Raw genomic sequence first — 25,089 nt, 5'->3', positions numbered from 1 at the left:
AAAATAATTGGGAGAGTAAGAAAATTAAATATAAAAAAATGAAAATTGGAATTAAAATAATTAATTACAATAATTATTATTTCGCAAATTATTAGAAATTATTATTAAAATAGGTGTAAAACTATTTAAAAAATTAATAAAGAAAATTAGAATAAAAATTTTAACAATGATAATCTTATTGTTTAAAATTTAAATTAATAAAATAATTGAAATTATAATTAAAATACTAAATTAAAAATAAATAAAAATTACGTCTTATTATGATATATAGCACGAGTATTCTGCTAGTTAATGATAATAAAGAGATGCAGAAAATAATATGAGACTTAATAAATATTAATTTATAATTTTAAAATATTTTTATAAATTATTTAATTTTATAAAAATTATCAGATTAATATCTTAACTTGTTTAATTTATATATTTTAATTAATAATATATATAACATTTTTCATTAAGAATTTTCATTTAAAAATTAATAATTTTACAAAATATTTAAATTCTAATTTTTAAATGAAAAAATATAAAAAAAACTGTGGCATGATTATGGTTAAAAAAAAAACAAAAATTGTGAATGGTGGTTGACTTATAAACCCCAAAAATTTATAGTTATCGGTCCTCTTCTTCATTAGAATCTTTTATTCGCAGTTCCGCATGTCTATTGAAGTAAATGGAAATGAAGCTCAACCGCCAATAACAACTATTGCATATGATCTCAAATACCCAAATAGTCTGATCTTCACCAGATCATACCAAAATGGAAAGCTCCCAAAACGACTCTGCCACCATCTCCGACGATTCCACCATCAAGGCTGACGCCGACTTCAAAACCGAAACAGCTAAGGAATTTCCTTGCTCTTACGAAGAAAGTGAAAAGGTCCTCGCTTACCACAATCAACAAATTTATATAGCCAAGGTACTTTATATATTGAAGCTGCATAAGTGATGCATTTAGTTTGATTAATTTGTTTCCTAGAGGATTTCAATCTAAAATTTGGTTATTTTTTATCACTAATTCAAAGATTGTGGCATTTCTATGATTGTGCTTGCAAAATTTTGGTTTCATTCTGTGCAATTTGAAGTAATTAATCTATGTCTTCAATCCCTTCTAAATTTTCCTTATCATCAATGTTTTAGAGTATCCTCTTTCAAATATTATCATCGCATAATTGATGCAGCTCAAAAAACAATTATTTGATCACGATTTCTCTACGTTTCTCCAAAAATGAACATAAACATTTTATGGGCAGTTGCTAAATTGCCAAGTAACCTTATGCTTGTCTGTGGTTCATGTATTTAGCAAATTTTTTGTTGCTCAGTGTATCTTACATACTTCTCTTATCATTTTTATGCAAGGTGGTGAAAGCTAAATACGAATTCAATAGATGGAAGTATTATGTTCATTACCCTGTAAGTGAATGATACTGTTTTGATTTCTTCCTTTTGCTTATTGGAAATTTTACCCTGTCTGTGTTTTCACTTAACAATGCTTTAAAGACATTGTTTTACCTTCTGTAATAGCATTTTGATTGCATAATCTCATATTTTTGCAGGGTTGGAATAAAAAGTGAGTAGCATGTATCATGTAATTGAAACTTATTTTTGTTTGAGAAAGGCAGGAGGATGTTGGAGCTATAGAAGTCTTGATCAATTTATTTACTGTGTTCTCCTTCTCACTTCATATTTGGTGCTCAAAGTACTTTATGGATTTTACAGTTTGGATTTGAGGCCCCCCTCCCCCTTTTAAAGTTTGAGTTTGTAACTCTTGCTATTTCTTTTTACCCATTTATTTGTGTTACATTATATTTATAATTTAGTCAATGAATGGATTTGGTGGAGAAAAACATTTTTTCATCAGGTTTTAATTTAATTACATAAGCTCCTAGTGAAGATAATACCATTATGCATTCTATTGGAAGATGACATTCATTTTATGTTGTTCATTTTTGTTTTCTCAAATAAGCTTACTAATGAGTATATATGAATATAAAATTATCAGTGTGCTTTGCTTTTTACCCTCTATTACAGCTCACTGGTCTTATTTTATGATTTTATGCTTTCTGAAATTCACTTTTTTAAAATGACTTGCCCTTGAAGTGCATTTGGATCTTTGTATTTCAGTTAATTTTCGTCACAAAATTGTGTCTTGCTTGATTTGCATATATCTAATACTTATGCACCCATGTTAGGTAATATTAGTACCATCCCACCTGAATTTGGAGACATGTAGACTTGTAATTGAAAGGTTCAGCTGGGAAAGGAATATAACTAAGCTTCTCTAATTTGGTGGCTTATTCTGCTAGTTGCAAACTCTGATAATTTTTTTTTATTTCTGGTTCTCTATTTCTCCAATAGTTGGGATGAATGGGTTGGAGTGGAACGTCTGATGAAATATACTGAAGCGAATATACAGAAATACCTCAACAAAAAGAAAGACTTGGAAAAAATCACAAAGGCAGCGCGCGCATCACAGATTAAATCAAAAAGTTCCAATGGTTAGAATGATTCATCTGAATAATTTAGTATATGTAGAATCTTAGATATCCACTCATTATATTTTCATTGAAATATCCTTCTATAATTTTTTTTCTTGAATGTAGTTTTTTGTTTGACTGAGAAATGAAAAGGTATAAAGTAATATTGAAGCATTGAAGCAGAAATTCTAATCCGTTTCTGAATTCAGAATGAGATTAGACTTGAAATGATCTGGTGAAGAGACTATAGATTTTTCCTTTTCATAAATGTTGAGGAAATAGGTAGAGAAGGGCTCAACTACAGCTATAAACTCCCTTTGATATTGAACTGGAAGCGAATAAATAGGCTATGATATTTATCCTTATGATTGTCGTGCGATTGATGGAGGAATTTGAGGTGATCTCAAGTGTTTTCTTTGATTGTCTGTGTAAGACTAATTGATTAGAGCATGTTTGAAATCTTAATTAAAATTTAAAATTTAACATCTTACTATGCATACACTGATGATCATGCATACATCCACAAAAGTGGTCTTACTGAAGCCTGACCCTACAAAGAAGGGGGAATCACTTTAATTTGATTCCTTACTGAATCCTTCTACTATAGAATTTTCATTATGGCTATCTTACATTTCAAACTTTTTTTTTTTTAACAAATATGCCCAATCCCTTTTCTACATTCTTGAGTTGGTATTAAAGTTATCTGGGGCATATATACAGTTCCGAGGAGCAAGAAGAGGAAATTTGACCCTTTCAACAAGGTATATGAAAGCTTATCTCCACCTAATACATAGTTAGCATGTCAATGTTAATCGATACACATCGCATGAATGCAAAACGCAAATAATTAGATATTTGTCTTTAATCTTGGCTTTTTAAATTTGATTTGTACTCATAATTTGTCATCTCTTTGTTTGGTTTGTTGTTTTCAACTATTAGGAAAAAGATGTTATGCCGTGGGAAAAGTTGGTATCTCTCCAAATTCCACCAATGCTTAAGAAGCAACTTGTTGATGATTGTGAATTTATCACTCATCTGGGCAAGGTAATTATGTATGTGCTGTTTCCTATTTTGATGGTACATTGAATCTTTTGTTGGTTCAACCGTGCAAATGGGCAATATTACAATGTTGTCTTTTCGCTGTTTAGTTTTACCTTCTTTTAATATCTCCATGCATGTACCTGTATATGGGAATGAGTACCAAATCAAGTAACGCGATTGTATATTATTTTAACTAGTTCAATGTGCTATTTGTAGTCCAATTGACTACAAAGCTGGTGTAATTATTTATATTCTAAATGAATACAAGGACGAATGGTTCAAATTGGTTAATTTCCATTTCAATAGTTAGAGTGCTTCTGATCGATTTTTTGTGTCTTCAATTAAACAATTAGATTCATATACCGTGCATAACAGATTTCATTGTTTGATGTGTTCCTTCTCTGTCAGCTTGTTAAACTTCCTCGTTGCCCTAATGTGGATAACATCATGAAGAAATATCTTGACTATAGATTAAAGAAAGATGGCTCGTAAGTTCTTATCATGCTCTTTTTTCACTTCCAATATTTTTATCCTTGTTGCTATTGTTTGAGATAGAATTTGGCAGACTCCAACTTTAGGATTGCTCATATACAAATTTAACCCCCTTCTCCATCACCATTATTGCTCTTTTTTTTTTCTTTTCTAAGAAAAAAGGTTTCCTTATATTATAAATTTCAAATTAACTTTATGTAACTAGCATAAAAAGTTGGCCCAGCATTGAGCTAAAATGACTAAAATTTCTTTTATTGGATTTCTTATCTAGAAGAAGAAAATTATCTTTGAATTCATGTACTTGATAATATTATTAATTACTGATGTTCTAATGTTTGATGATTTGGTGGATTTAGGATATCTGAAGCAGTTGGGGAAATTACAAAAGGTTTATGTTCTTATTTCAACAAGGCATTGCCGGTGATGCTTCTCTATAAAAATGAGCGCAAACAATACACCAATGCAATTAAAGAAAATGTTTCTCCCTCGACAATATATGGTGCTGAGCATCTGTTACGCCTGTTTGGTACGTTTATTCTCTGGTGACATAAAAAAAATAGTTTTCATTGTAAAAACATATCATGTTTCCTTTATACATATTTAACAAGCAGTCAGCTGCTTATTATTATTTTTTTCTCAGATGGAAGTTTAACGTCCAGTTGTAAGCAACATTAACGTCACTAGATGATAAGCACTAATTTATCCATAGAAGTACTTGATATTTTGTGTGTGCCAGATTTTCTTGTTTCCCAACTGCAATTTGGATATTTTTGGCGGATTTATCCCTTATTTGACAATAAATACCTTGCATATAAGTTATATTATAGGTCAGTCATAACATATTGTCTATCTATTTTAAATTAGAAAATGGACTAATTCAGGACAACTGGTGCTTGTTTAATCTGTGATGCTGACTTTCATTTGATTCCAGCTATTGCCTCAACTAGATTAGATATTGAGTAGCATGCTATTGAAGATGACTTAGTTTAGTAGTTATAAACATGTGCATATTATTGAAGATCTATAGCAACTTCCTTGCTAAATACATTTTTCTGATGCTTGCAGTTAAGTTGCCGGAGTTATTAGCATATGCAAACATTGAAGAGGATACACTGATAGAGTTGCAGCAAAAATTAGTCGACTTTCTCAAGTACGACTTAAGACTCTTGAGTATGAATAATATTTTTGTCAGATAGGCATTTTGATCTGAATAAATATAAGTAGTTAAAGATTCACTTGGAATAATGGCTATTTGACAAGCAAATGATCGTTGGATTTGAAATCTAACCTTTATATGCCCTTGTTTGCCATGGCAAAGAACTGTAATTGAGAACAACACATCTAGGGGAACAAAATGTTTTTGAGATTGTTAAGTGACTTGTATCCGGTTTCTAGTGATAGCATAACTCAGGCTATTGGGAAATTAGGTTGAAAGTTGCCAGAACTCAGAAGAATAGTACTTTTTATCATGTCTCCAGTATGTTAAAACAACATTATGTTTGGGTAATTTCATTGTATTGGTTATGCAGGTTTCTGCAGAAAAATCAGAGTGCATTTTTCCTGTCTACTTATCATGTAGCGGAAAATACTGAAACAAGTACGACTAGAGAAGATGATTAGGTTGGGATTTTAAAGGCTGGAGTTTGTACATACTACACCATAGAATTACATCTGTAAGCATATTTCTTCTAGTCATTTCGATCTATCTCCTTTGAGACTCTCTATGATTTGCCATGCACCTTGAAACCCTTTGAAGAACTGTAACCAAGAACCAAATAGTTGGTGGTTGAAATCTGCCTAAAATAGGAACATAAATTACTTTAGGAATTGAAAAGGGGGACTTGAATTGCCATGATATGTCTCTTAATATGCTATTATGTTGCTCACCTCTTTTTAGGGTAAATGTTCACTAGCTATCATTCGAGTTTTGATATTTGTTCTATTTACATCATTCAATTTTAATTTTTATAAATAAAATCACTATAGGTTTTGAGGTTATTAAAATAAAATATTTTCTTTTTACTTGAATAAAAGATGTTATTTTATTTTCAATAAGAAAAAAAATATATATCATTTTTAAACATCTCTTTCCATTATTTTTTGCTTATTGTATTTTTCTTTTTTTTTTTCTTCATTTTTTAAAGTTATATTAATTGATTATTGTTTATTAGTATAATTATTGGATTTGAAATAAAAAATTTTATTTTGTAAATTAGTATTAAGTTTTTTTATAGTTTTTATTATTTACTATTTATCAAATTAGTCAATTCAAATTGTTTAACAAAATTAATTTAAGGTTTCAATTTTTTATTGATAAAAAATTTGAATATCTTAATAATAAAAAAATATGAAAAGTTTTCCATCAAACTGGTGCAGATTGAGCTTAATACACCTATGTTATGCTTAATAATTAATATTGAAAACCCAATCACAAAATTAGTACCAAGATTTTATTTTTTTTTAAAAAAATTTATTTTTAATTAATAATAAAATAAAAAAATTATTCACATTAAATCAATTGGGAAGAAAGTAAACAAATTAGCATTATCCATACAATTCAATAATTAGTATTGAAAATTTTTTGTTCCTTTTATTTCTATGAAACGTTTGCATTCTAATATGCAGATTAATAATTAACTTTTAATTTTGGCTTTTTTTCAAATTTTGTTTTATTTTGGAAAGAAGGGGATTGCTTTCTAAAATTTGAAATGGTATAAATGTATCATATAATTTAATTGAATTTTTCAATAATTAAAAATTTGTTAAAATAAAATCATTTTATTAATGAATAATTATAATTAATTTTAAAAAAATTAGTTACAGGTTAGATTGACTTTTCTATTTTGTTCATCTCTTGCTTAGCGAGACATAGAGAGTCGGAATCAAAATCAAAATATTAAAAATTTAAAACAAAAAAAATCCGATTTTAACCTTATTTATTTATATAAAATAATTTGTATTTAAAAATATTTTTTATAAAAAATATTTATGTGAAATATATGTTTCACCAAAATAATTTATTTTTTATTATTTAATTTTTATTTTAAAAATAAAAAATATTAACAAATTTATATAGTGATTGATAAAATTTTCAAGGAGATAATCAATTTTTTAAAAATACTTTAAAATTTTTATTCAAAAAATTTTCTATTAACTAGTTTTTCAAAATATTTTAAGTATCACCATTAAAAAATATGAAAAAATATTTTCACAAAAATATTTTCCGTGTAATAAATTCAACCCAATTTCAGTTCCATTTACTGAACACGGCAAACTTCTAATAATTATTCTGTTTTGATTTTTTTTTTTTCTGGGACACGGACTCCAACATTTTTTAATATTTCATTTAAACATTCCAAATAAATAAATATTTTGATATGATATCTATCAAGAAATTAACATGATAAATTAAAATTATATTATATAAATAATTTTTGAATAAAAAAATTTCAGACACATATTTACATATATTCCTTTCTTAATGAATATAATTTTTAAAAACTACTTTTTATGAAGAGTATGCCTTCCAAAAAGCAACGAATAAATAAAAATTAGAATATACACTCAAATTTACTCAAATACTTTTATTAAAATGTAATTATTATATTATTTATTATAATTATAATATATTATGACTATTCCATCCATGGTAATATTGTACTTTTTCCTTAATTATGAAACTCTTTATTGTTTTTTAATGTAAATAATAAATATAATTATACATTCTTTAATCTATTTAAAAATTTACCTTTTTAAAGTCACTTTCATAGATAATATAAATTATAGGTTATATTTATTTCGTTATTTCATTATTAAATATCAGTTAAATTTAATAATATTTAATAATAAAGTAAAGTTATGATAAAAACTCCCACACATATGTATAGAGGAGCACTGGAGCTTAATGGATGGGCTGGGCTGGGCTGGGCTGGGCTGAGCTGCATAGTTGTGGCCCAACTTGTTAGAGTTTCATAGTCTTCCTAGTGATTAATATTCTTGCACAATAAAACAGTAATTAATGTTATATAAATAAGGCACTCGTGGGTTTAATCCAGAGCTACTTATTTTAACTTATAAATTACTCAAAACAGTTTAGGATAATTTATTTATTTATATAATATATATATATATATATATTTTTTTTTAATTTATAAGTGCTGGTTATAAGCTGAAAATAACATGGAAAAAATCAACTTATAAACTGATTTGATTAAAAACTCTAATTTAATCTTAAAACTTCATCATGTAGCTCATTTAATATTCTTTTTTAGTAATGTTAATAATAAATTTGCTTATAATTTATTTAATACTAAACAATTCAATTATTTATAAGTCACTTATAAATATTTAATCAATTTTTTTTAATCTTCTCTCTAACGTTTTCAAAGAGAATTTTTCTCTCTTTTTTAGATTGTCATTGGTGAGACACTCGGCCTCTTGGTCTGCTGTGTAGCGGTTTCCCCTGCTCCTTCTTCCCTTGTCCTAGATGTGGGTCTCCTCTCCTCTTGTGGGTGAGGTGGCTTGTGTATAAGTAATTTCTTTCTCTGTTTTTGGCGTAGATTTGAGGTTCATTGGGGAGGGCTTCGTTCGATCTACCATTCCTGTGTTGTATTTTTTATGGTTTCCTTCTTTTTTGCAGGATCGAAGGGTCGTTTACGTTCTTCTTTTGAAGGAGTTGGATGAACTATGGATGGTTTTGCTTTGGTTATACCAGTCCCAAAAGAAGTGAACCCCTTTTTGGTTCAGATCTATGGTTGCATGTGCATGTGGCTGTTGTTTCATGGAGCTATGGGTTGTCTTCTCTTCTGAGCTTCAGTTTGCCTTCATATGGTCTTATTGCTACTACCGGAGATCCTTTTCAAAACCTCAGTATAGGTTATTTTCTTAGGCAACCGGTGATTCCAAAGGAGCAAGACATTGGTAGAGTCTTTGCAATTAGGTCTTGACTCAGGTTTGATTTTTTAAATCACTAGGTCTAACTTTTATTTATAATTTTAACTTAATTTTAAATATTTATATCAATTATAGTATGTGGTCAAATTTAAATTAAAAAACTAGCATAAACATTATCATTTTAACTATTGTTGTTGATATAACGTAAATTCTTATAATAAAAAAAGCATTTTCTTTTTTTTTTTTTTTTAGTTATAATCAAAATCTAAATGTTTTATTTAATTTTAAAATAATTAATTTTATTCTAAATTAATAAAAAATTATATTTTATTTTTTAGCAGAATAAAAAATTTAATATTTATTATACTTCGTATAGTAAAAAAATAAAAATTTTATTCTCTCCCTAAATACTTTTTTATAATATTTTTATGAAAAATTTTATGAAAATAGATAGAATTTTAATTCTCAAATAAGAAATTAATGTAAAATATCAATAATAACATGTTAATATTGATAGTTAACAAACAAGCAAACGTATATATTGTTCGGTGATGTTGGGTAAAGAGAAAAAACAAAAGAGAAAATAGACAGTGATAGCAGAAACAGAAAGCGGCATGGGCAGGGTGAGCAGTTTTTTTTTTTTAAATTAAAATAATTGATAATTGAATAAATTTAAAATTTTCATTAAATTTTATTTTTTTGATTTAATTTAATTTTAATTTTAAAAATTTTCAATTACTTTATTTGAGTAAAGTTTTAACTAAAAATTTTTTAATAAAATTGAGCCAAAGATAATTTTGTATAAATGAATATATTAACTTAAACGTTTTTTTTTTAAATATAAATTTTAGTTTAAAAATTATTATTTTTTTATTTATATTATTTAATAATTATTATTAGTAAAAGATTAATAGTGAAACACCTCAATTCAATTTTAAAATACTAAAATAAAATTTAAAATTTAGGTTTTATTTAATCGAAAATAATTCAGTTAGTGAATTCAGAATTTCAATAAGTATGAAAATTATTTCTTCTTTATTGATATTTTTTCTGAACTTTTCAAAAAGTCTAAAGTTTTTTTTTTTAATGGAGGAGAAATAATTACCTTAACTTAATTAAGTTATTTTTTTATGAGTGAATTCTTAGAAAGTAACGCATCTAAATTAAATAAAACATTAAAATCTATTAAAACTCTAATCAATTAAATAAAATAAAATAAATTTAATTTGCTGTTTATAAATTTTTAAAATTTTATTTTTAATCTATTTAATTTAATTTTAAACTAAATTAACTCCACAATAAACATGGTATAAAAAAACATTTGATTAAAAAGAGAAAAGGTGTATACGCGATTCTCTTCATTGACCTATCTCTCTTTCTATCTCTTTCTCTCTCTCTTTGCTCGTTCTCCATCCACCCTTCTCTCACTTCTCTTTTTCATTTTTATTTATTATTTCACTGTTTAATTTTTATTTTTTACTATAAACTATAATTAATTTAAATATTTAAAAGTGGATTTAAAAATTTAAAGAAAAACTACTTATTAAACAATATTAATGTTTTATTTATTTTCATACTTTTTAATATTTGACCTAAAAATAATAAGAAATTTTCAGCGAACCATTTTATAGAGTTCATTTGATTAAATAGATAAACACTGATATTCTGAGATCCAATAGAGAGTAGATTCAAGGTATATATTTATAAATTTGGTCTGGATGACTCATACCTTCTTTCCTTTATTCTTCTTCCTTTTATTCTCTATTGACGTGTAATCGCCGTTCTGCTATAGTACAATCTGTCATTATCACGCAAGGTCATACGTACGGATGTACTGCGTCATTTTCCATCGTTAGACGGCCATTTAATTTCTCCGGTGCTATGCGGTCATGATCCCGGATATATAGGGTCTATAGCCCTACTCCATCAAGTCAATTGAGCTGGATCTTCTGCTGACGGGCTCGAGTCCTACTCTATCTTGCTTATTTGCATAAAGTCAAGGCTACGTGCTAACGGATGGACCCGCGTATCGGGCCTTGATGGGGCTAGGGTCCAGCCTTTCTACATGGACTTAGCTGAGACTAGGATATTCGAGACCCAATAGTTATCAAGTGCCATTTTACCCACTCGTTAATTATTTCATTATTAATGAGAGGTAAATCTCAAAACTCCAATTATAACTGCGCGGCTCTAGGAGTGCTTTTGTCAAAACATCTTCTCTCTGCCTTTACCCGTTTCAAATTCACCTTTTGCTTTCACTCACGATTCTTCCTCTTGCATTGCCTCTGCTATCTTGCTCTCTTTCTTCTCTGTAATCTCTGCTTTCTCAGTTTGAGGTACGTCTTACTCTTCTCATGACTTTAGTTAGAATTCTCGATGTCGTGGGTCTAGTGTCCTTCATTACCCCCTTCTTCCCTTTTCGATTTCTTCTCCAGCAACTATGCTAATACCATGATTTATAGGATTAGGGCTCCCTTTTCTAATGAAAGGATTTTTCTCAATCCACCTTCTGCGGGCTTAGTAAACGCTCTGTAACGACCCGAAATTGAACCGCTACCAGCGCTAGGATCCAGATCGATTTAAGGTCGCCGGGATCCGTAGCAAGCCTAACATACAACCTGTCATACATGATAATCCCATACATGATCATACATTTACATAAAAATTTTAAACTTTTTCATTCACCAAACTTAACCTGTGCATGCATCATAACCATAACATAAACCCCACACAAGAGCCCTCATCAAATGCTCTAGTGGGACATCATATCATACATCAAGCTTGGTTTAACATTTCTTAACATTAAAACATTTTACAACGATCATGTACAAAAGGGGATTAACATAACATTAGGGCCAAACACAATACTAAACCTCATAACATTTTTATACAATACTTTACATTACAATAATTTTCATTATTTTCTCATGTCCACATCTAACTATTACATCCATAGAACCTTTACTCTTGCTGACATCCTGGTCTATCCCGGACCTGCAAACTTGGGGGTTAAGGGAAAGGGGTGAGCTACTAGAACCCAGTGAGCAGAATAGTAAAACAATATATTAAAATCCATACTTTCATGAAATGCATCACATCACAAACAAATCACATTAAGGATGAAATTGTCACCAATAGCCCTCTACACATTCCAATGATGCCAGGGGCGTAGAATGGGCCTCGACCTGAACTTTCTCTTAACATAACATAACATACATAACATAACCAATGTGCCAGGGGAGTAGAATGGGCCTTGACCTGGACTTTCTCTTACTCTGTGCTAGGGGCGTAGAATGGGCCTCGACCTGGACTTCCATATCATATCAAGGGCTAATGGGTCATCCAATATCCATCCACATCAACATCATATCATATCATATCATATCATATCATATCATATCATATCATATCATATCATATCATATCATATCAAGGGCTAATGGGTCATCCAATATCCATCCACATCAACATCATAGTATGCAATGCAATATATTCGTGAATTCTAATGCAAACAACCTAATATACTCAAAATTTATTTACTTTGAAACATAAAGATCCATTCTACTCACCTCAGGCTGACTCTGAACAGACTCTGAAGCAACTATCTCACTGCTGGGGTCCTCGGTTCCTCGGGTCCGAACCTACACAGGTGGACTCAAATGAGGGATCAAACATACACTAACATGACTCTAAACATCTCCCCAAAAACTCCCTAAAACACCATAAAACATTCATAGAAAGCATGCAAAGGAAGGCTGAATAGGGCACTTTCGGCGGCACCTTTGGTGGCCGAACCCCCTTCCAGATTCGAAAGCCATGCACCTTCGGCGGCACCTTCGGCGGCCGAAAGTCTCTTTCAGATCTGAAACTCATGCACCTTCGGCGGCATTTTCGACGGCCGAAACTCCCCTCCAGAGCCGAAAGTCCAACTTTCGGGGCGAGTTTAGGCGGTCAAGACATGCCACCACAGGCAGGTTCGGCGGCCGAACATGGCTTCGGCTGCCGAACCTGAGTTCTTCCAGAATGGCAGAACTCAGCCTCTCATGCACAATTTGCCTCCCAAATCCTCCAAACCATGCAAAAACATGCATAAACACACTCTTAAGCATTTAGGGGCTTAGAACTAGCCTATACCCCAACAACATCACATTTTAACAAACAATAACATACATTTCATCATTTAACTCACATAAACCCTAACATTTTATAACTAGCCTAATCATGCATTAAAACTCTCTAAAACCCCTCAAAACTTACACAAAGCATAAAAGAAGGGTAGGATCTCCACTTACCTCTTAAAAAACGAGAGGAGAGGCGATCCAAACTCGGAGATGGGAGAAATCGAGCTCCGGGTTCTCCAAACTTTAAAACTCTATTCTTAGCTCAAAAGTCTTCAAAACCAAGTTAAAACTTGTCAAAACTTGAAGGATTTGAGGAGAAAACACAAGATCGACCAAGGGATGGCAGAGACTCACCTTGCCCGAAAATAGAGAGAGAAAACTCGTCCATTTTCGGACAGGGGGCTTTTTATAGGTGGCTGGCCAGACCACCTTCGGAAGCCAAAAGTGCCTCCGCAACTCCACCATGTTCGGCGGCCGAACCTGGGTTTCTCCTCCAAAATATTTTCTTCCAAAACTCAATTTCTTTCTTCATTAAAACCATAAAACACATGAAAACATTTTAGAAAAATATATTTTACCCTTCTAGAGATTTCTGACATCCGAGATTCTACCGGAAAATAGGAATTCCGATGTCGGGGTCTAGCCGGGTATTACACGCTCAACAAGGGTGCATCTTAGTCTTCTTTGTCAAGTAATGCGATTGCGGGCTAACCTTTCCTTTTACCCCTTTCTTTATTGAGGTCTTCCGTAACTTTAAAGTGACTTCCAATATATTGTCTCTCAATTTCATTCTATTTATGTGCTGCTTTGAGTCCGTTTGTCTGTATTTGGGTTTTGCCCCCTTTGTCACTTTGTTCTCCACCTTCTTCTGCCTCGTCCAGTCTAACCATGGGTTTTACTACTTTGGTCCTCGGGTAGGATTATCCTTCTTTGCCAGATATAAGGACTCAATAAAAAGGCTGGACTGAGGCCTTTGTGATTGTCGAGCTGAAAGAGAGCTCGAAGATCAACTGGGATGTTGATCTCTCTTAGGGGGATGTCCCTCAAGACTGCAATGACTTCCCCAGGTTGACCCTATTGGACCAAGTTTTCCTTCTTCGACTGAACTCTGTAAGAAAAAAGTATGGCGTCGAGAAGTGCATGTTCATGTCCAACCTTTGGGACTGCCGAAAAGCTGGTATTATTATTTTTCTGTTTTTCTTCCTTGTTGCATTTTCTTTTCATTATTTTGAGTTCTAACTGGATTGACATCTCTTTTTCAGCCTCTGCTGTTCCTATGGATGACATCAAGCTTCTGAAAAACTTTTCCCTTCTCAGAAAACATGAAGGTGACCCTAGCAGCCTTTAAGGCTAACAAGATGGTGGCCGACGTGACCTGAGAGGTCTTTCATGTTGTGGCCCCCATGACTTCAAACCGGTCTACTGCCCCTGCCTCTATTTTGGGGTTGGTTTCTGCCACGAGGGGCTCTCGATCTGCAGCTTCAAGGGCTTCTATTCCTACCAAAGCATCGGCTCCTGCCAATACTCCAGTAGCTCCTAAACAAGCCTCCAAGGAGCCCATTGCACTCAGCGAGTCTACCGGGAGCAGTTCAGAGGAGGGCATTGGAATTGCCCCTTTAGACGTTCCATCTCTCCAAGCTGTGGGGGCCATAGTGATTGCAGGGGCAGCTATCAAGTGGGCCCAGTCCTCAGAGCCTGCTACGAAAGGCAGGGCTGCCAAGCGGGCTCGTACTATAGAGCCTACTAAGAAACCCCTCCCCCTCCCTCTGCTGACAAGGGGAAGAAGGTAGTGGAGTAGTTGTCATCAGCTCCTGATAACGAGCTCTTGAATGCCGCCGAAGTGACTCCTGAATCCATGCTAGATTCGATAGCCAAGATGCTCTACAAGAAAATATTTAGGGGACTTTGGTTGCCTCAGATCCCTGTTTCCTGGTTCTCATTAGCCACTTTGCCTGCTCCACAAAACAACAAACAATGTTCAACACTCATTCTTTGGATGAGCTCAGAGACAACTTGAGGGAGATGTTCCTTATGGTAAGCCATCTACTTTTCTCAAGGGTATTTCTAAGTTCTTTGGCTTTTTTAACTTTGTTTTTCTTTTCTTGTGGTAGGCCTTCAGGGTATTCCTTGAGATTGGTGCCCAGAATCGGTCTTTTCAGAGCTCGGTGGAGCAGTGCATCACTGAGGAGCGCCGGGATGGAAACATCGTTGCCACTGGTGAGGCCCACAGACATATCATTGAGTTCAAAGGGGTTATTGAGAACCTCACCAAGCAACTAGGGGAGATGACGGACAAGGTTGCCTAGGCCCCCCAACGAGTTTTTGCAGTTGAGTCTCAGCGAGATGAGACCTTAACACAACTGTCCTCTTTAGAGGAATCCTGCCATTAATGTGATGAGGCTAGGGCCCAGTGTGATATGACCTTAGCTCGCACTGCTGTCCTTCAGCAAGAGCTCAACAGCACATCGAGGACCTGAAAAGTATGGCTTCGGCAGTGGGGGAGTCTCGTCTCCAGCAACAACTCCGTCAAGAGATCACTGCTCTAGAGGAGAGGTATTCTGCATTATTAAGGGATGCTTGGGCTACAGCGGATAGGGTCCAGTAGGCTTGTAAAGAGCGTTTGCGAGAGTACAAAGACTCTACAGAGCTAAAAAGCAAAATCTAGAAGGCTTGTGAAGTGCGACTCGAAGAGTATAAGGCCTCTACGGAGATGAAAGAGACAATATATAGGGAGGCCTTCTGCATGTTCACTTCGGGCTATAATCAAGACCTTAAGTCGGCTAGGGATGCCCTCTTCACTCCGTTGGCAGATCTATGAGCCCCTAAAGTGGACTCTGATAGCAAGGAGGTGTGCTACGGAGAGGATGACAATCCTTAGCCCAAGAATGCTCCTCGCTTGCCTTCTAGGCCTCAGGGGGAAGATACTGTAAATAAACCTTTAAATGATTTAGTTAGTTTTATGGTGCTAGTAGTTTTGTACCTACCTCATTGAGGGCTTCGTCTCCCTAACTGGTTTTGTGGTGCCGACATTCATGTTCCAAGACTGGTCACCCACCTCATTGGGGCCTTCATCTTCTCTACTGGTTTTGTGGTGTCGGCGACCATGTTCCGAGACCGGTCACCTTCCTCATTGAGGGCTTTGTCTCCCCAGCCGGTTTTGTGGTTCCGATAGTCATGTTTCGAGATCGATCACCCACCTCACTTGTGTCTTCATCTCCTCAACCAACTTTGTGGTGCCGGTAGTCATGTTCCGAGACCGGTCACCTACCTCATTGAGGGTTTTGATACCTACTCAGAAATACTAGTAGGAGGGGAAACATGACAATTTTATTCATGTCTTCTAAAAAATAACAGTTATATTGTATACTTTTATGGGAAATACCTCTTTAAATGTTGAATATTCCAGGCGTGAGGCTCCGGATTTCCTTGTAGGTCTTCAATTCGGTATACCCCCAAGTTTGACTACCTTGGTGATTTTGAATGGGCCTTTCCAGGTTGGCGCTAGCTTTCCCACAACTGCTCTCTTTCCCATTGCTTTCAATCTCCTTAAGGCCAGGTCCCTAACCTTCAAGTTCCTTTCAAGAACTTTTTGGTTGTAATATCAGGCTGCCTTTTATTGATAAGCACCTATTCTTATTTGTGCTTCATTTCTGATCTCTTCGAAGGCATCCAGATTGCTTCTTAATTTCTCGCTGTTGGTGCTCTCATCACCAAATTGGACTTAGTGAGTAGGCATTTGCAGCTCTATAGGGACTACAGCTTCTGTCTCAAACACTAGCGTGAATGGTGTCTCCTCTGTGGATGTCTAAGGTGTAGTCCAAAATGCCCACAGGATACTATGTAGCTTGGTTGCCCAGTTCTTCTTAGCACCATCTAACCGCTTCTTTAGCCCTTGGAGGATAGCCCAGTTTGTCACTTCAGTTTGGCCATTTGTTTGTGGGTGAGCCACTAAGGAGAACTTGTGTCACATGCCCATGTTCCTTGTGAAGTCCCTGAAAGAGTTGCAGTCGAACTGCTTTCCATTATCCAATATGAGCGTCTTAGATATCCCGAATCGGCATATAATATTGCCCCAGATGAAGTCTATCACATTTTGAGCTGTGATAGTGGGTACAACTTCTGCCTCAGGTCACTTGGAGAAATACTCCACAACCACTATCACAAATCTCTTCTGCCCTACAGTCTTAGGGAATAGGACCGGGATGTCTATCCCTCATTGTGAGAATAGAGAGGGGTTGGATATGCTTGATTGTGGCATAGCCGGGCTATTGATAACATTTGTAAACTTTTGGCAGATATCACATCTCTTAACAAATTCTCCAACTTCTTTCTTGACTGTGGGCCAGTAATATCCCAGTCGAAAGATCTTATTCGCCAACATGGTTGCCCCCTTATGAACTCCGCAGACCTCCTGATGTACCTCTCGAATCATTCTGGTTGCTTCTTCTGGGCCTATACATGTCAACCACGGGCTGGATTTCCCCCTTCAGTACAAGGTTCCCTTCACTGCTTGGTAATTGGCAGCTTTAACTATGATTTTTCGAGCTTCCACTTTATACTCGGGCAATTTCCCTGCTTCAAGGTATTCCAGATAAGGGGTCATCCAGCTTTGTTCTTCATTGATATGCATGACGAGGGCTGGCCTTTCAAAGGTAGAGGTGTTAATTAGCTGTAAATACACTTCGATTGGAAGCTGCTCTAATTCCTCTACAAACAACTTATTGAGCAGGTCCTCCTCTTCATTCTCTTCCCGGGGTATTCTTTAATATTAGACAATGATCCTTTGCTCACTGAGTTCGGCCTCTAGAGTTTGCATCTTGGCTAGGTACTTCTGCATAATGGGATCCTTTTCCTGGTACACTCATGTTATTTGATTTACAATAAGCTGAGAATCACTGTTTATTCTGAGGTCAGTTGCCCCTACTCCCAAGGCTATCTGCATCCCATTTATAAGAACTTCGTATTCTGCCATGTTGTTAGATGCTAGGAACCCGAAGCATAGAGCATAACACACTCTGAATTCATCTAGCCCATTTAATAGAATTCCTGCTCCGCTGCCTGCGGAACTTGATGCCCTATCTACGAATAGGTTTCATTTGAATTCATGCGGTTGTTGATCACCCTCCTTCTCTTCTACCAAGCTCGGGGATGCTTCACTTCGTTCTTCTTTATCTAAGCTGAAAGAGCATTCAGCTATAAAGTCAGTTAAGGCTTGGGCTTTGATGGCCGTCTGAAGTCGGTAAATAAGGCAGTATAGGCTAATTTCAACGGACCAGGCTAGCATTCGTTCTGAAGTCTCTAGCTTGTGTAAGATTTCCTTCGGGGGTTGGCTAGTCATTACCACCCCTTGGTGGCTTTCTAATTGCATTATGAATTTCCTCACTACTAGCAACAAAGCAAATGCTAGCTTCTCAATATTCATGTATCTAATCTCGACGTCTCTGAGCACCTTGCTAACGTAAAAGATAGGCTTCTAGTTCCCTGCTTCTTCTCTCACCAATACGGCACTCACTGCTTGCTCGGATGCTGCCAAATAAATTAACAGTTCCTCTCCCACCAAGGGGCTACTAAGCACAAGCGAGGAGCTAAGGTACTCTTTGAGGTTTTTGAAGGCTTCCTTGCAATCCTCTGTCCATTCAAAGTTTGGGACCTTCCTCAGCTTCTTGAAGAAAGGTAGGCAACTTTCTGTTGATTTGGACATGAACCTGTTGAGTGCTACCACCCTTCCTGTAAGCCTCTACACATCTCTTACATAAGTTGGCTCAGGCATTGCCAATATAGCCTCTACTTTTTTCGGGTTCGACTCTATGCCCCTTCCACTGACCATATAGCCTAGAAATTTTTCCTCTGTGATGAAGAAAGCACACTCTGCCGAGTTCAACCTCATTCGATATCATTGTAATACCTCGAAGACCTTTTTCAAGTCGGCCAAATGTTGCTGAAAGGTCTAACTTTTAACTGCCATGTTGTCAACATAGACTTCCATGTTTCTCCCAATCTGATCCTTAAAAATCTTATTCATCAACCTCTGATACTTTGCCCCGACATTTTTCAACCCAAAAGGCATAGCCCTGTAGCAGTATGTCCCATCTTCAGTTATGAATGAGGTCTTTTCTTCGTCCGACCTATCTATAGGGATCTAGTGATACCCTGACATAGCATCTAGGGACGATAAGTAATCAAAACCGGCCATAGAGTCGACCATTTTATTAATATATGGGAGGGAATAACAATATTTAGGGCAGACCTGATTTAAATCGGTGAAGTCTATACATATTCTATATTTCCCATTAGCCTTTTTTGTTAACACAGGGTTGGCTAACCACTATAGGTACATTACTTTCCTAATAAACCTAACCTCCTCCAGCTTTTGCACCTCTTCCCTTGTGGCTTGTTGCTTCTCATTCCCAAGCACTCTCTTCTTCTGCTTCACCGGCTTGGTCCTAGGGAGAATGTTCAATTTGTGGGTCATCACCTCAGGATCAATCCCTGATATGTCTAAGGGCTTTCAGCCGAAGCTTGAGGCATGTCTTCTGATTAGAGCCATCACAACCTCCTTTTGGTCCTTTTTAAGATCTGAGTTGACGCTGAAGACCTTGTCGCTTTCTTCCTAGAACAATGGGAAGGTCTTCAGTTTATCTACCGGTTCAGTCCTGGCCTCTTTCTTCTCATCTCGGACCTCCATGACTTCAGGATTTACTTCTTCTGGCTGGGTGCTTGGTTCCTCCACCGTGGCCAGGTACATGGCTCTAGCCTCCTCCTGTCTTCCCCGGACTACCCTTACCCCTGCTTCCATCGGAAACTTCATAGTCAGATATCGGATACTAGTCACTGCTTCAAAGTTGTACAGCATCAGCCTTCCTGAGATGGCATTATAGTTTAGGGGTAGCTTCACCACGAGGAATACTGTGTAGTGAGTTCGAGATAGAGGTGGCTCCCCTAGGGTGAGAGCCACCTTTACTTTCCCTTCTACTGCCACTGGAGTTCCCCCTTATCCCTCTGATTGGAGCCTAGTCCCTGACCTGCTGTTCCTCGGGTATGTTCATCTACTGGAAAATTCGGTAGGGCAGCAAGTTCACCTTGTTGCCATTGTCTACTAAAACCTTTCAGACCTTGAAATTGTGGATGGCGACTTATATAACCAAAGCATCATCATGAGACATCTGCACCCCTTAGGCATCCTCCGGAGAAAAAGAGATGGCCATTAAGGAATGCTCCACAATTTGCATTACTTCGGTACTGCTTCCCTCCCTATTCCTACTTCTCTTCTTCCCTCTTCTACTCATATGGCCTCCAGTCCACAATCATGTTGATTGTCCCATTGGAGCCATCATTCACTGGTCCCCCCTGTCTGTATCCGGGGCCTAACCCTTGTTGCATTCTGCTGTGGTCTCTGACCTTCTGATTTTTTCATGAAGTGCTTGAGGTGTCCTTTCTTAATGAGCATATTTATCTTATTTATTAGCTTGTAGCAATCATTGGTATCATGGCCATAAGTCCGGTGGTACTGGCAGTACTTATTCAGGTCCCTCTCGTTTGCTTCTGCCTTCATCGGCTTGAGCCACTATATGAAGTCCTTATCTTAGACTACTATGAGCACTTTAGCTCTGGACGCATTCAGGGGAATGATTACCTCGGGAATCTGGGGTTGATAGGATCTCTGCTCCTTCCTCTCCTACTAATGTCTGTTCAATGCTTTAGGCCCCGCAGTCTTGCCTCCTTCCCTGCCTATCTAGCCACTTATCCTCCCCCTTCTTTCCTCTGTCTCCTGCTTCCTTAGCAAATCTGCTAGTGTTCAAGGCATCGTCTTGCCTTATGTATTTTTTCGCTCTCTTCATCAGCTCTGCTAAGGTGTTGGGTGGCTTTCTGCACAGTGATCCAAAAAACTCTAGGGAGGTAGCATCCTTCTGCATGGCTTCTACTACTCTGGCTTCATCGAGCTTTGAAATTTATAAAGCCTCAATTTGAACCTAGCCATATATTCCCTCAGAGATTCGTTCCTCCTCTGCCGAACTGTTTCTAGGTATCTCATTTTCCTTTCGGCTGGGACCGCAGCAATGCACCTACTAATAAACATGTTGGCTAGGTCCATAAAGCTTTTAATGCTCCCTGCCTCTAGGCTGTTGAACCACGCTTAAGCTAGCCTAGTAAGGGTGATGGGAAAAACTTTGCACATCAAAGTATCTGAATGGGTCTGCAGCTCCATGAACGTCTTATAATTCAAGATGTGCTCTCAGAGGTTCCCCATGCCATCATACACAGCCATTGTCGGCATCATGAATTTTTTGGAGATGGTTTCTTACTGTACCCATCTCACGAATGGGAATGAGATTGGTAGCAGGGGGTTGCTATTGTCTCGTTCCCCCAGCTCTACTAGCAATTACTCCTTGAGTCTCTCTAGCTTCTGATCTACATCTACCTCTTTTCTCCTCGGTCTTTTCTCCAGGTAGTAGTTTCTCTCCAACTCTTCACTTTCTGACCCTTTTGCTGGTTCAAAAGAATAATTTTCAGTCCCATCTTTCTCGATAAGCTCCCTTACTACTTGGCCTCTCACTTTGGCTACAGGCTCGTTCCTTCTGTTAGCTTCTCCGTCTCCATCGTCCGTCCTCCTGCTGCTTTGCTGAGGGGCTTGGTGGTTTAATGTGGGTTGTGGCTCATTAACGTTGAACCTTCGGTTACTGGTGGTATGCTCCATAGGATACTGAGTCCCTTTTGTTGCAATATCTGCCTTAGCCAATGAGCAGTGTTTTGAAGTTGGAGAGCTGTGTTTTGTAGCTCATAGTCAGATAGGGTGGTTCAAGGCATAGTCCCTGCTAAGCCTGACGAAGGGTTAAACAACATAGGTTGTTGATTTAGTGGGACGGTAGGGCTGAAAAATGGGAATTGTGGTCCTTCCTAAGCAGCGCTCAGATCATGTATGGTGTTTCCAGTATGGTTTTCGCTATGATTGGCCATGTGGATCTGAGTGGGTATGGTGAGGATGAGAATTTCAGTGACGAAAAAATCTCTTTCGTTTCTACAGACGGTGCCAATTGATATTCTGAGATCCAATAGAGTGTAGACTCAAGGTATGTATTTATGAACTTGGTGCGGATGGCTCATGCCTTCCTTCCTTTATTCTTTTCCCTTTTGTTCTCTAGTAATGTGTAACCGCCGTCCTGTTACAGTACAACCTGTCATTATCACGCAAAACTGTACGTATGGATGTACGGCGTCATTTCCCATCGTCAGGCAGCCATTTAATTTTCCCTGACGCCTTGCAGTCATGATCTCGGATATATGGGTCTATAGCCCTATTAACTCATCAAATCAATTGAGCTGGATCTCCCGTCGATGGGTCCGAGTCCTGCTTTGTCTAGCCTATTTGTACAAAATTAGGGTTACGTGTTAATGGATGAACCAGCGTAGCGAATTTTGGTGGGCTAGGGTCCAACCTTCCTACATGAGCTTAGTTGAGAATACCTTTCCACGAATATAAGCTTTATTTTTCATAAAAATTACTATCATTATTATGTTTTTGTCAAAGCTCATAGTAATATTACATTAAAAATAAAAGGCATCCAGGCCCAAATACAACTCAACTACGTATAGGTATTTTTTAACCCAGGTCTAAACATATAAAAAACCCAAGGCACAAGAAAAAGAAAATTCTAATTTGCTGGAAGGCTTCTATGATTATTCGCTTTCACTGCAATCTATGAGCAGGATATCGAAAATAGTCATCGATTGCTGTTGAATAAAGAGGATTTGCAGCACATGCAACCAAGCACGTAAAAACACCTTGAAAACCAAGGCTATAGAAAAAATCTAGAATCGAGAAAGTGTAATTGAGCCTTTGTCTAAACCAGGGAGGAGGATGCCGAGAGACCTTATCCGACATATATCTGTGCCTTGAGGATCTCTCACTTATGACAAGAGAAAAACAGTTCAACGATCAAATCTTGGCATTGAAAGACAATTCAGTCACCTCCATAGTTAAAAACGATAGAGCACATACTGTAGTTCACAAATGAAAAAGAAAGGGAAGGCTGAGAGAAGGAGCTCTCCTCTCGACGTCACAAGAACCGCCTCTCTTAGGCATGCAACAACACCATGATTAGAGCGAGGAGCCTCTGAGAATACTTGCATGCAAGTACAAAATAACCACAACCAAACACAACACATCTAGAAAACCATATTCAAAGGAGTCCTTCACAATAAAGCGTTGATCTAAAGAGAAGAAACAAATAAACAAGACAAAACTTTTATTTATCCATAAGCCTATCAGAGAAGAGAAGGGCCAACCCACCATTGGGCAGGGGAGGAACCGGTCATCCCCGCCCGGCAGCTACACTAAGAGCAGCAAAAGAAAGTTGACGAGATCCACAAAAAACCTGAGCTGTCGAGAGTCGAGATTCTCTCTAGTTTAAAAACAAGAAAGAGAGTATCAAGAACACATAATAAATTATTAAATTAAAAAAATATAATGTACACGAACTAAGTTAAAAGTATATTATCAAGCTTATTCTCATGTTAACTCTTCCCTCGAATGGGAAATGAATGCTTTATAGGCCTAGAAAACTCAGTTAAAGTTCTATACACTTTCTACTGTCAAAATTTTCAATATGCTTTTTTTTTACAGTACCTTAGTGGTAATTACATTAATATTGGCCTCTCTCTAGAAATTCTGGAGAGAGAATTTTCTCTCGAGTCTTATTTTTCTCTAGGAGCATTAGTCTTCTCTAGTCTGCCGCTCGTCAGTTCCCCATCTCCTGTTTGGACAAGAGGAATGCCCTTGTTCCTGCCACCCGGAGAATGGGTCTCTCTCCCTACCTCTGGGTGATTTTTTTAAAAATTTTGTTTCTTTTTTTTTTTGTTCCTTCTTGTTTTCTAGCATATCTATGGTTATTTGAGAGTGATTATTTGATCTGTTTCATCTCCTTGTTTTGTCTTTGTTGTGGATGCAGGTGAGAAGGCTCGTAGATCAATTTCCTACACTTGCTTTCCTCTGCTCTAGCGAAGAAAGGCATGAAGATGACTAGCGGAGCAGAGCTCGAAGAAAGGCGCAATTGGATTACCGAAGAGTGCATCCCCATCACTTTTTTGCTAGAGCCACTTGATCTGTGGAGTTGTAGTTGATCTGGATGGTTAAGATTTATGTGGTTACATCGTTCTATTATCTGGTTCTGGTGGTTATTTGTGTTTTTCAAGCTAAGTTTCTCCTCTTTGGTGGTTTTGGTTTGCTAAGTGTGGTATCATTTCCTTTGACTTCAGTTGGTCTGTTATGGTTGTTTCGGCTACGATAAGAGATCTTCCAAGCTCTATGGTTTCATTTTCTAGCAGCCAGTGCAACCAGGATGAGGAACAACGCAGCAAACATTTCTTCCACTGAATATGAGTTTCAGGTCGTCTGAATTGGGTATCTAGGTTCTCTGTTCTTGGGCCTAAAGGCCTATATTTTTATTACATTAGGGCCTTGACCTTTTATCATATTTACTGTTGTCAATGGAATCTATTATCTTTGTGATTAAAAAAAAAAACTACGTTAATGTTAAATTGAATCACGGAAATATTATGTTCAACTCTTTCGTTTTCCGCGTAATTATTGTTTTAACTAAAACACTTGTCACAATTCTTGTCTTTTAATTTTACAATTTTCTTTTGTTTTTTTCTTTTTTATTTGTGGCCTTTTTCTTATGGATGATGTTAACTTTGTTTTTTTTATCCAACAATTACCATACCAATTCGGCAATTCTTATCATCTTCATCTTGTACCATGCCATGATTTAGATGCACAATAGTCCAAAAGGGAACTCCAACTTCTATGTTCAGTGCACATTATCACTCTCTTAGTTACCCAATAACTAACAAATTTATTCATTCAACACTCTTCTCTCTGTACCAGTTGGACAGCAAAATTGGCATTTCATTTCGAAAATTTTATTATTTAGAAAAATTCCAAAAATAAAACAATTTATTTTACTGAAATATATAAATTAAATTAAATAGTCAATTCTCTTTTTATTTTTTATTTTCCTTTTTCGTTCAGTCGTCCTCTATATGCAAACAAAAACGGTTAGTGTCCTTTC

The 25,089-nt window shown here is 36.1% G+C and overlaps 1 protein-coding gene and 1 long non-coding RNA gene across 2 annotated transcripts; both read left to right on the top strand.

The window, feature by feature from the left end:
- Positions 1-614: 614 nt before the first annotated feature.
- LOC110615579 (protein MRG2) lies at positions 615-5,884 on the top strand. Its single transcript, XM_021757529.2, has 10 exons — positions 615-916; positions 1,357-1,410; positions 1,554-1,567; positions 2,356-2,495; positions 3,195-3,235; positions 3,414-3,518; positions 3,924-4,003; positions 4,364-4,533; positions 5,073-5,157; positions 5,537-5,884. Exons 1-10 carry the CDS (start codon positions 758-760, stop codon positions 5,625-5,627), a joined length of 939 nt encoding a protein of 312 aa, XP_021613221.1. The 5' UTR covers positions 615-757; the 3' UTR covers positions 5,628-5,884.
- A 2,466-nt stretch (positions 5,885-8,350) lies between these two features.
- On the top strand, positions 8,351-24,493 carry LOC122723622. The gene is made up of 3 exons (XR_006350608.1): positions 8,351-8,518; positions 8,647-8,958; positions 23,968-24,493. It is a non-coding gene; the product is annotated as an uncharacterized LOC122723622 (long non-coding RNA).
- The last annotated feature ends 596 nt before the right edge of the window (positions 24,494-25,089 follow it).

The sequence above is a fragment of the Manihot esculenta genome, chromosome 5 (assembly GCF_001659605.2).
Source record: "Manihot esculenta cultivar AM560-2 chromosome 5, M.esculenta_v8, whole genome shotgun sequence".
In the NCBI taxonomy this organism is placed as follows: domain Eukaryota; kingdom Viridiplantae; phylum Streptophyta; class Magnoliopsida; order Malpighiales; family Euphorbiaceae; genus Manihot; species Manihot esculenta.
Note: the sequence above shows the minus strand (reverse complement) of the source record. Positions and strands in the feature narration are given on the sequence as shown.